This window comes from Pseudophryne corroboree, chromosome 7, assembly GCF_028390025.1.
Source record: "Pseudophryne corroboree isolate aPseCor3 chromosome 7, aPseCor3.hap2, whole genome shotgun sequence".
In the NCBI taxonomy this organism is placed as follows: domain Eukaryota; kingdom Metazoa; phylum Chordata; class Amphibia; order Anura; family Myobatrachidae; genus Pseudophryne; species Pseudophryne corroboree.
The window spans coordinates 419545335-419558108 of record NC_086450.1 but is presented as its reverse complement, the minus strand read 5'-3'; the positions used below and the strand labels follow the sequence as shown (position 1 = coordinate 419558108).

General features: G+C 45.8%; 1 protein-coding gene across 3 annotated transcripts in view; it reads right to left on the bottom strand.

The window, feature by feature from the left end:
• The window catches only part of LOC134945482 (syntaxin-binding protein 4-like), a 194004-nt gene that overhangs the window by 115685 nt on the left and 65545 nt on the right, over positions 1–12774 (bottom strand). Inside the window, exon 1 of one of the 3 annotated variants that reach the window (XM_063934800.1) lies at positions 12475–12571. The exons of 1 other annotated variant lie outside the window; for it this stretch is intronic. In XM_063934800.1, the coding sequence (XP_063790870.1) occupies positions 12475–12521 (47 nt within the window). In that variant the 5' untranslated portion in view covers positions 12522–12571. Of the gene's footprint in view, positions 1–12474; positions 12572–12774 lie in introns of those variants that run through there. One more of the 3 variants, XM_063934801.1, reaches the window with a different exon arrangement.

Here is a 12774-nt window from a genome sequence, read left to right as displayed (position 1 = left end):
TGAGCGGCAGGCTATAATACTGGTCGCACAGGTAAATTCATATTTAGTAAATGACCCCCATTTTTCAAATTATCAAAGATATTCCTTATATTCTTCCAGAAATTGGGGGGTGCTACCACAGGCAAGGTAAGTCTACAAGAAAGAAAGAGAATAAAGAATTCGAAATGCCCTATGGTGGTGCACACAGTCTTGTATTAAGATATAACTTTTATTGAATTATATGTTAAAACCAGCGAATATTAAAAGGAAAGTAGAATCGTGTAAATAGAAAAGAAATAGTGTTTAAAATAAAAGTGCTGCGCACTAGATGTCACCGGATTCGCTCATATATTGCTAGCAAAATCTATAGATGGTCACGAGTGTGTCAAAAATATTCCATGTCTATGTGTGTTATATTATACTTTTTAGATAGCTGAGAAAGCTGCAAGAATAAATGTCCCACAAATTAATTGTATTCCTTCCCAGGATTCCAGATGTGGGATCGTTGAAACCAAATTCCAGATATCACCTTATGTGGTGCTAATGATTTACTATATATTTTGCTGAATTGTCTCTCAATAAACTGATCAGAATGCTAAATGTGTACTGTGTCTCTCTGTATCTCAGAGTTAATATACAAGCTCAGTCACAAGGTCTCAGTAATGTCTGTGTGTTCTAGCTCCATGAGCAGTGTTGTATCCACTGAGAAAGGAGCATATGAAACATTCAGATACAAATGTATCCACTAAAGGGAAACAGTTATTAAGCTCTGACAGTATCCAATCTTTTACTTGTCACAAGATTTTATCATAGCTTCGCTATGGCTCATAGAGAGCTGTGACAATTAATAATAATAAATGATCAGAAATCTTTTTAACCAGATATTGTTGTACATCATATTTGTTCCCTTGGGATCCTTATATTCAAATAGATGTTTAGTGATCTAATTTGGATCATAAGAGTGGTTTATTCCTCTGTGTTATAATAGGGATGTTAAGGGCTCAACACACTCTTATTTGGATGTAGGCTCAAAGTATCAATATAAACATGGTTCGTTAATGTATCATGTTAAGCCTTCAAGGTGTTTATATGATAGTGAGTCTTACACCAGGTGCCTAAGTATATTAGGCGCCCTCTGCTGCCCTTTTATTTGGGAGGATTATATATACAGTGAGTATATAGCACTTGCTGTGAATGGGTCTGCGATCACTATAGAGTTAATGTGAGTGTAAAATGTGTCATTAATATCCTGACACACATCCAGCTTTTTATTAAATAATTTTTGATGTGGATGTTATATACACATTAAACATCTTTTGGTGTGCGTATCAGGGCTTTATTATTCAGCCTTGTGAACACCATTTAATACCATTCATAATACACAGTGTTATTTCGGCATGGTGAATTATTATCATCAGCATCTAGTTGTGCAATTTCCTCCCTGTAACTCCCACACTTTGCCTGAACTGAAACACTTGCAAAATCAATGATTTCTGATATAGATACATATGCACATTAAATGTCTATTGACCATATGGATTAGAACCTTAGTGTACGGCCTTAGTATAAGGTTCAGTATGGTTCATTACACATGGTAATTACTTGCACAGTATAGCATTCTGTTAGCAACTATTAGTATTGTATGCTTTAGATAAGCCTCACAGCTAACACAGATCAGACACTCTCAGCTTCAGTATACATTTTTCCTAATCTATCTAGCTGAGCATTGTCCGGTGACTACCTAAAGTGCGCAGCTAGCCTGACGCACGCTTCGCTGTTTGCTTCATGGAAAGATGTATACTGAAGCTGAGAGTGTCTGATCTGTGTTAGCTGTGAGGCTTATCTAAAGCATACAATACTAATAGCTGCTAACAGAATGCTATACTGTGCAAGTAATTACCATGTGTAATGAACCATACTGAACCCTATACTAAGGCCGTACACTAAGGTTCTAATCCATATGGTCAATAGACATTTAATGTGCATATGTATCTATATCAGAAATCATTGATTTTGCAAGTGTTTCAGTTCAGGCAAAGTGTGGGAGTTACAGGGAGGAAATTGCACAACTAGATGCTGATGATAATAATTCACCATGCCGAAATAACACTGTGTATTATGAATGGTATTAAATGGTGTTCACAAGGCTGAATAATAAAGCCCTGATACGCACACCAAAAGATGTTTAATGTGTATATAACATCCACATCAAAAATTATTTAATAAAAAGCTGGATGTGTGTCAGGATATTAATGACACATTTTACACTCACATTAACTCTATAGTGATCGCAGACCCATTTACAGCAAGTGCTATATACTCACTGTATATATAATCCTCCCAAATAAAAGGGCAGCAGAGGGCGCCTAATATACTTAGGCACCTGGTGTAAGACTCACTATCATATAAACACCTTGAAGGCTTAACATGATACATTAACGAACCATGTTTATATTGATACTTTGAGCCTACATCCAAATAAGAGTGTGTTGAGCCCTTAACATCCCTATTATAACACAGAGGAATAAACCACTCTTATGATCCGAATTAGATCACTAAACATCTATTTGAATATAAGGATCCCAAGGGAACAAATATGATGTACAACAATATGTGGTTAAAAAGATTTCTGATCATTTATTATTATTAATTGTCACAGCTCTCTATGAGCCATAGCGAAGCTATGATAAAATCTTGTGACAAGTAAAAGATTGGATACTGTCAGAGCTTAATAACTGTTTCCCTTTAGTGGATACATTTGTATCTGAATGTTTCATATGCTCCTTTCTCAGTAGATACAACACTGCTCATGGAGCTAGAACACACAGACATTACTGAGACCTTATGACTGAGCTTGTATATTAACTCTGAGATACAGAGAGACACAGTACACATTTAGCATTCTGATCAGTTTATTGAGAGACAATTCAGCAAAATATATAGTAAATCATTAGCACCACATAAGGTGATATCTGGAATTTGGTTTCAACGATCCCACATCTGGAATCCTGGGAAGGAATGCAATTAATTTGTGGGACATTTATTCTTGCAGCTTTCTCAGCTATCTAAAAAGTATAATATAACACACATAGACATGGAATATTTTTGACACACTCGTGACCATCTATAGATTTTGGTAGCAATATATGAGCGAATCCGGTGACATCTAGTGCGCAGCACTTTTATTTTAAACACTATTTCTTTTCTATTTACACGATTCTACTTTCCTTTTAATATTCGCTGGTTTTAACATATAATTCAATAAAAGTTATATCTTAATACAAGACTGTGTGCACCACCATAGGGCATTTCGAATTCTTTCTTCTCTTTTTTTTCTTTCATACATTATTGGACAGCTGAGCCGTCGCTCCGCTCAGCTGTCCTGTCTGTGCGGCCGCCGCTGCAGTGCGGCCGGGAGTGCAGGGAAGGCAAGTTTTACTAAGCTGCTGCCTGTCTATATATATATGTACTGTATATGTGTATATATATATATATGTATATATGTGTATATGTATATATATATATATATATATATATGTATATATATATTTTTATATATATATATATATATATATATAATTTTTATTTTTTCATCTGCCTTCTCTTTATTAGGAGCCCCACTGTCTTAAGTGCCCCGGGCCCCCCATGGTCTTAATCCGTCTCTGGGGACAGGGAGACTGTGAGAGAGACTGCAGGGGACAGGGAGACAGTGAGAGAGACTGCAGGGGACAGGGAGACAGTGAGAGAGACTGCAGGGGACAGGGAGACAGTGAGAGAGACTGCAGGGGGCAGGGAGACAGTGGGGGTCATTCCGAGTTGATGGTAGCTGTGCTAAATTTAGCACAGCTACGAACATTCACACTGACATGCGGGGGGACGCCCAGCACAGGGTTAATCAGCCCCGCATGTCAGTGCCGGTGCCCCCCCCCCCCCGCAGAAGTGCAAAGGCATCGCACAGCGGTGATGCCTTTGCACTTCAAGAGTAGCTCCCGACCTGCGCAGCTTTAGCGTGCTGGCCGGGAGCCACTCGTCGCTGACCGGCCCGCAGCGGCTGCGTGTGACATCACGCAGCAGCCGCGACCCGCTCCCCCAACGGTCCGGCCACGCCTGTTGGCCGGACTGCTCCCCCTAAACGGCGGCTTAACTCCGCCGTCCAGCCCCCTCCCGCCCAGCGACCGCCTCTGCCTCAGAGGTGATCGCTAGGCAACGACGGCTGCTATGCGCAGTTCCAACCCGATCGCTGCGCTGCGACAAACTGCAGCGAGTGATTGGGTCGGAATGACCCCCAGTCAGAGAGACTGCAGGGGACAGGGAGGCAGTGAGAGAGACTGCAGGGGACAGGGAGGCAGTGAGAGAGACTGCAGGGGACAGGGAGGCAGTGAGAGAGACTGCAGGGGACAGGGAGGCAGTGAGAGAGACTGCAGGGAACAGGGAGACTGTGAGAGAGACTGCAGGGGACAGGGAGGCAGTGAGAGAGACTGCAGGGAACAGGGAGACTGTGAGAGAGACTGCAGGGGACAGGGAGACAGTGAGAGAGACTGCAGGGGACAGGGAGGCAGTGAGAGAGACTGCAGGGAACAGGGAGACTGTGAGAGAGACTGCAGGGGACAGGGAGACAGTGAGAGAGACTGCAGGGGACAGGGAGACAGTGAGAGAGACTGCAGGGGACAGGGATATAGGTGGAAAATGCGCATGCGCATGGTACGCAGCGCGCATGCGCTTAGTAATTTAACACAAAACTTAGTAGATTTACACAAGCTCGAGCGACGTTTTTTCATCGCTCGAGTGATCGTAGTGTGATTGACAGAAAGTGGGTGTTTCTGGGCGGAAACTGGACGTTTTCAGGGAGTGTGCTAAAAAACGCAGGCGTGCCAGGTAAAAACGCAGGAGTGGCTGGAGAAACGGGGGAGTGGCTGGCCAAACGCAGGGCGTGTTTGTGACGTCAAACCAGGAACTGAACGGACCGAGGTGATCGCAATCTGTGAGTAGGTCTGGAGCTACTCAGAAACTACAAGGAATTATTTAGTAGCAGTTCTGCTAACCTTTCGTTCACTATTCTGCTAAACTAAGATACACTCCCAGAGGGCGGTGGCCTAGCGTTTGCAATGCTGCTAAAAGCAGCTAGTGAGCGAACAACTCGGAATGAGGGCCATAGTGAGAGTGACTGCAGGGGACAGGGAGACAGTGACAGCAACTGCAGGGGACAGGGATATAGGGGGTAATTCCAAGTTGATCGCAGCAGGAAATGTTTTAGCAGTTGGGCAAAACCATGTGCACTGCAGGGGGGCAGATATAACATGTGCAGAAAGAGTTAGATTTGGGTGTGGTGTGTTCAAACTGAAATCTAAATTGCAGTGTAAAAATAAAGCAGCCAGTATTTACCCTGCACAGATACAAAATAAACCGCACACATCTAACTCTCTCTGCACATGTTACATCTGCCCCCCCCCCTGCAGTGCACATGGTTTTGCCCAATTGCAAACAAACTTGCCTCTGCGATCAAGTCAGGGCCGGTTCAAGGGCGCAGAGCGCCCCGGGCAGGAAAGGGGCGTGGCCTAATACAGGGGGCGTGGTGAGTCACGCCCCCTGTACATTGAAAGCGCCGCTTGAATGCTGAGCGGTGCGCGATGACGTCATCGCGCACCGCACAGCAAAAGGTCCTCTCCACGAAGAGAAACTAGACGCTATGCGTCTAGTTCCCTTCGTGGAGAGGACCTTTGCTGTGCGGTGCGCGATGACGTCATCGCGCACCGCTCAGCAGTTACTCTCCACGAAGGGAAACTAGACGCATAGCGTCTAGTTCCCTTCACAGGAGGCGCCGAGGACGGGGACGGCAGCGGGCAGCGGAGGCGGACGGGGGACACAGCGGGCAGCAGTGGCGGATCTTGCCACGGTGCGGCGCCCTCCGGATGGCGCCAGCGCCCTCCGGAAGGCGGCGCCCCGGGCAAAAGTCCTGCTTGCCCGTGGCAAGAACCGCCACTGCGATCAACTCAGAATTAGCCCCATAGTGAGAGAGACTGTAGGGGGAAGGGATATAGGGGCCTATTTATCATTGTATATGTGCGGCTTGATCCCCGAAAAACACCTTTTATCAGGGGTTAACTTCAAATATGAAGTATCCTCTAAATGTATTACAGAAAGATCACAGCAGATATCTCCGATACCTGCTGTAATCCCTCCATTCCCCCTGGCAGCTGCATTCCCCATTGGTTTCTCTGACGGATGTAATGCTGCATGATTTACCAATATCCAGAAAGCAAAGCATTCCAGAGAATGGCTACAGCAGCTTACGCCATCTAAAGATGGCGGTAGCCCATTGTAGCCTATGGGCTAACAATCGCAGCTGTAGTTCCGAAAGGTTCCCCTGGAACCCTCTACTGGGAATGGATGCTGTGCATGTGTGGTCAGTGTGACCGTGATATAGGAGGTAATTCAGACATGATTGCACGGTGCATTTTTTCGCAGCCGTGCAATTGGGTCTGAACTGCGCATGCGTGTAACCCGCAATGCACAGGCGCGTTGGCCACCGGGCAGCGACGGATCCTACGAAGAAAGCGATCGCACCGGCGATCACAAGAAGATTGACAGACAGAGGGGGTCATTCCGAGTTGTTCGCTCGTTATTTTTTTCCGCAACGGAGCGATTAGTCGCTAATGCGCATGCGCAATGTCCGCAGTGCAACTGCGCCAAGTAAATTTGCTAGGCAGTTAGGTTTTTTACTCACGACATTACGAGGTTTTTTTCTTCGTTCTGGTAATCGTAATGTGATTGACAGGAAGTGGGTGTTTCTGGGCGGAAACTGGCCGTTTTATGGGAGTGTGTGAAAAAACGCTACCGTTTCTGGGGAAAACGCGGGAGTGGCTGGAGAAATGGAGGAGTGTCTGGGCGAACGCTGGGTGTGTTTGTGACGTCAAACCAGGAACGAAAAGCACTGAACTGATCGCAGTTGCCGAGTAAGTCTGGAGCCACTCAGAAACTGCTAAGAAGTGTCAATTCGCAATTCTGCTAATCTTTCGTTCGTAATTTTGATAAGCTAAGATTCACTCCCAGTAGGCGGCGGCTTAGCGTGTGCAAAGCTGCTAAAAGCAGCTTGCGAGCGAACAACTCGGAATGAGGGCCAGAAGGCGTTCGTGGGCGGCAACTCACTGTTTTCTGGGAGTGTCCGGAAAAATGCAGGCGGCCCGGCCGTTTCCAGGGCGGGTTCCTGACGTCAGCAGCATCCCGGATCGTTGCAGCGGCTGAGTAAGTCCTGGGCTGAGCATAAACTGCACAAACTTTTATTTGTGCAGCTCTCTGCACAGCCGATTGCTCCCCTGCACAGCGTTTTCCCCTCCCCTGTATGCGGCGATTACCTGGTCGCAGCAGTGCAAAAAATAGCCTGCGTGCGACCAGGTCTGAATTAGGCCCATAATGAGAGAGACTGCAGAGGAAAGAGAGATAACCGGAGAGACTGCAGGGGAATAGAGACAGAGAGAGAGATTGCAGAGAAAAGATAGATAGTGGGAGAGACTGCAGGGGAAAGAGAGATAGCGAGAGAGACTGCAAGAGAAAGAGAGATAGTGGGGGAGACTGCAGGGTAAAGGGTGATAATAAGAGAGACTGCAGAGGAAAGAGATAGTGTGAGAGACTGCAGGCAAAAGGGAGACAGCGGGAGAGACTGCAGGGGACAGGGAGTACTTCTGTTAGTCAGTACTCAGTAGCTCCGCCCCTCCCCACCCACTGCATCTATCTCCATAGACAGGGAAGGCGGCTACTTAGCTCTTGCACTGCCTATGTGGGCATGTGTTGTCAGCTCTGTTTCCTCCCTCAGCTGCTCAGATGGCAATTATCGATGGGTGTGATATCAATGGCCATCCCTACTGCTGTGGAAGCAAGGACCGCCTCATAGCTAATGTCATTCAAAATGCATGTAGTGCATGATAAGACGCATCTCAAAGGGACGTGCTTAAGTTGTGTCTGTGCGCCATTACTGTACTTGTACATTACCACACGTGGGCCACATCTCTGTGTGCAAATGGCGTCTGTGCGCCATTACTGTACTTGTACATTACCACACGTGGGCCACATCTAAGAGTGCATATTGCGTCTGTGCGCCATTACTGTACTTGTACATTACCACACGTGGGCCACATCTAAGAGTGCATATTGCGTCTGTGCGCCATTACTGTACTTGTACATTACCACACGTGGGCCACATCTCTGTGTGCAAATGGCGTCTGTGCGCCATTACTGTACTTGTACATTACCACACGTGGGCCACATCTCTGTGTGCAAATTGTGTGCAACTCTAAATAAAGACACAAGTTGTAAGTACACAATTCTGTACCAAGATGATTCTTTAGGTCACGTAAATGCACTTACATGCAGCTCTAATTCAGCCCTAGGTAGTTTATGTACTTTATTATGTTGTATAGCAATATATACAGTTTTATACAGAATTTAGCGTTTAAGAGTTTTCCCAATTATCAGGCTGAAGTGCACACAACAAAGGGGTGTGTTATAATAGATCTACAATGTATAGGTAGACAGTCAATAGGTTGACAACATATGGTCGACATGCATTAGGTCGACAGTTACGTACAATAGGTAGAAAGATAAAAGGTTGACAGTGGTTAAGGTCAACAGATACACAAGTCGACAGGGTGAAAAGGTGACAAGTTTTTTTAAGCCAAATCTTGTATATTCCATGTAACGTGACCACCATCAGTGCGGACGTGTACCCTCGCGGGCTCACTTCTCTCACGGTTTGGGCAAGGGTTCAGATTACTATTCCCAATAGATGGCCACGTGGTTAGTAAATCAATCAAATGTTGGAAAAACGTGGAAAAAAAACAAAAATATGTGTCGACTATTTGTACTTGTCGACCTACTGACTATTGCAACCAATGCATTGTCAATCAATCACCCAGATACCCAATAAAGCACACACTGTGATCATTACGGCTCATGCGGCTCCGACTCTATGGAACTCACTTCCCCGCACAGTGCGAGAGGCCCCAACTATACAATCCTTCAAAAGTAGACTCAAGACTTTTCTGTTTACTCAAGCATTTCCATAATGTCCCTTTTAGTATCTTCATGCTTCTGTATTTTATGAAAATGTACTTCATTATTTTCTGTACTATATTATGCTATGTATCTGTTAAGCGCCTTGAGTCCTATTGGAGAAAGAGCGCTATATAAATAAAATTATTATTATTATTATTATTATTATTATTACTCCTTACTCCTTATACACTAGAGTGCCATTGTGAACGTGTCAATGGTTCTATGAGGGTCATTCAGACCCAGCCGCTGATGCGGCCTGCAGCGCAGCTTGCCGAAATTGACAGACTGCACTCACGCAGCTGGCGCATTGCGCATGTGCGGGCACACACATTGCAGTTGCATTCCCAATGGGTGCAACCGGAATGTGATCGGCAGCGGCGAGCCATCAGGGGGGGGGGGGGGGCGCGTTGTTGCAGCGCTGCGGGGGCAGGACGAACGGGGGCAGGCCGGGACCATTTTGGGGGCGGCTGCGTGATGTCACATGCAGCTGCTCCGATTAAAAAAATGACAGGCCGACCACCTGACAGTGCAGCCGGGCTGCGCTGCCGGGGGTCAACTTTAGTTCTGATGCATCCACAATCTAATTGCAGATGCATCGAGAGGCGGCCTCACACAAGCTGGGCGGCCCCCAGTATGTGAGGAGATGAACACAGATCTGGCTGCGTATGCATTGATCTGCATCCATCTCTAAATAAGGCCCTATGTCAGCAGAGGAGATGGGATGCAGCAGGTCGACATATACTGTAGTGGTTAAAATCATTACTATGGACACCAGAGAAATGTCGCCATTTCTAGTAGGCTTAATGTGAGGGTTACCATTGGGGTTGGCATTAGGGTAAGGGTTGCTGTTAGGGATAAAATTACATTAAAAAGACTACAGTGACATTTCAACAACGTCGACATAACATCAATGACAACATACTGAATGTCAAAATGATCAGTGTAAACATTAGTAACATGTCGTCATTATGTCAACATTGTGAATGGTCTAGCGGGACGAAAACGTTGTTTGCAGTTTCTGAGTAGGTCTGAACTTACTCAGCCCTTGCGATCACTTCAGCCTGTCTGGTCCCGGAATTGACGTCAGACACCCGCCCTGCAAACGCTTGGACACGCCTGCGTTTTCCCTACCACTCCCAGAAAACGGTCAGTTGACACCCATAAACGCCCTCTTCCTGTCAATCTCCTTGCGATCGGTTGTGTGAATGGATTCGTCGCTAGAAGCATTGCACAGCAACGATGCTGTTTGTATCTGTACGACGCGCGTGCGCATTGCGGTGCATACGCATGCATAGTAATAACCTGAAAAGCTGCGCTGCGAAAATCTGCACCGTGCAATCAACTCGGAATGACCCCCCATAGAGAGAATATATAATTTGCTTTCTCTGTTAATGTATGGACACAGGGATTGCCTTATGCTGCAGCATACTTCCCAAGATAGTTATGGTCAGAGTAACCTATAAAACACAAACACACGGTGTTGTTCTGATGATCACATCATGTCAGCATCCTCTATACGATGGGCCTTCAACCTGCGGCCTTCCAGCTGCTGTGGAACTACACATCCCAGCATGCCCTGCAACAGTTTTGCTATTAAGGCATGCTAAAACTGAGGCAGGTCATGCTGGGATGTGTAGTTCCACAGCAGCTGGGGGGGGGGGGGGCACAGGTTGATAACCCATGCTCTATACACATAGGGGTTGATTTAATTATACTCACTCCACGTGTAAGTGTGGCTATATCCCGCATTTATAATAGCTCCAGACCCATAGGGCTGTGTACAAAAATTGCGAGATTGTGGCGAGAGCGGACCGCGAGGGGTAAGCGAGATAAAGTGCTGTAACCGAAGATTCCATGTCATTACAACAGCAACTCGCCCCCTGTTACAATGCGCTGTAATAGTAGTTACGTGTCCCAATATATGCAAAAATAAATCTTGGAACTTTTGATCTAAACAATACAGCAAGAATAAATCAAAGTGGAATTTTTAATCTGTGATAAACGCATTATTATTATTACTAGTCAACCGCTTGGTTCCAAATCGAGCAAAGCATTTTTTTATTGTGTGTTCTACATTGTGTTCATCTAAAGTTTACTCAGGATCCCGGCTGTCACAATAAAGACGGCGGAATCCCGACAGGCGGTGAAATGCCGCCGCCGGAATACCGGCGACACAGGCTATTCTCCCTAGTGGGTGTCCACGACACCCATAGAGGGAGACTATAACCTGTGTCCGCAAGGGGCTTTCTAGCGCTCACCCCGCTGCCGGCGTACTGGCAGACAGTATATGGGCCCTCATTCCGAGTTGATCGCTCGCAAGGCGAATTTAGCAGAGTTGCTCACGCTAAGCCTACGCCTACTGGGAGTGTATATTAGCTTCTTAAAATTGCGACCGATGTATTCGCAATATTGCGATTACAAACTACTTAGCAGTGTCAGAGTAGCTTCAGACTTACTCGGTATCTGCGATCAGTTCAGTGCTTGTCGTTCCTGGTTTGACGTCATAAACACACCCAGCGTTCGCCCAGACACTCCCCCGTTTCTCCGGCCACTCCTGCGTTTTTTCCGGAAACGGTAGCGTTTTTATCCACACGCCCCTAAAACGCCGTGTTTCCGCCCAGTAACACCCATTTCATGTCAATCACACTACGATCGCCGGAGCGAAGAAAAAGCCGTGAGTAAAAATACTATCTTCATGGTAAAATTACTTGGCGCAGTCGCAGTGCGATTATTGCGCATGCGTACTAAGCGGAATTTCACTGCGATGTGATGAAAATTACAGAGCGAACGACTCGGAATGAGGGCCATGGTACGTATCCCTCCTAACAGTTTACTGTATCCCACAAGTGTTAGAAAGAATTCATTATATCAACTGAATTTAGGGCAGAAAAAAATTAACAAGGGCTTCACTGCAATCTACAACCCAAACGGTAAAAAGCGTGCCCGCCAGTCAATGCTTTTACTGTGGGAAAATAATCATGACTTTGACGCGTTATTCATCAATAGCCTGACCACTGTTATTGCACATCTACATCACACACCGTACGAATGACACCTGAACCATCACAATCGGGTTTGTCATCACAGAGTAGTTGTTCTCACAACAAATTGCTTAGCCAATTAAATATATAGATCATTTTACTGACATGATTATATATTATATGCTCAACAACAACAACAACAACAACAACACATGTAAGAATAGTAATAACAAGTAATACTGTACAAGTTATGAAGCAATGTATTGGAAACCATTAATAAAGTGAGATGCAACACAGAGAGGAATCTGTATCCAACACAGAGCTGACACAACAGATGTGGCTGTTGCACCGAAACCTTTTCCTCTAACACCCAAATCCCAAACATCTGCTGGCGCTTCGCTGACATACCTAGGAAGAGTATAGACGAGGGACCACTGATCCCCCCACCCCACCCCCACTATCTCACCTGCTGATCATCATGGCTCCTTTACAGAACACGGAGACAGACGGCATCCTTCTGGAGAGTGGGAAGTGGCAGGGGACATGAACACAGTGACCGAGGAGGGAAGGAGTTAGTGGCTGGGTGTCTATGTGACAGGGAGGGGATCATGTGATATTCCAGCAAAGCCTTTCTCTTGTCACACTGAGATGCACAGTTACCACCCCCCTGGTAATAAATGGGTCAATGAGGATCCAAGTCGAATTTAATCTATGCCAGTTTGTTGAGGGCATTGCCAGAAGCTGTCAGTGTAACCGGATCAAGTCA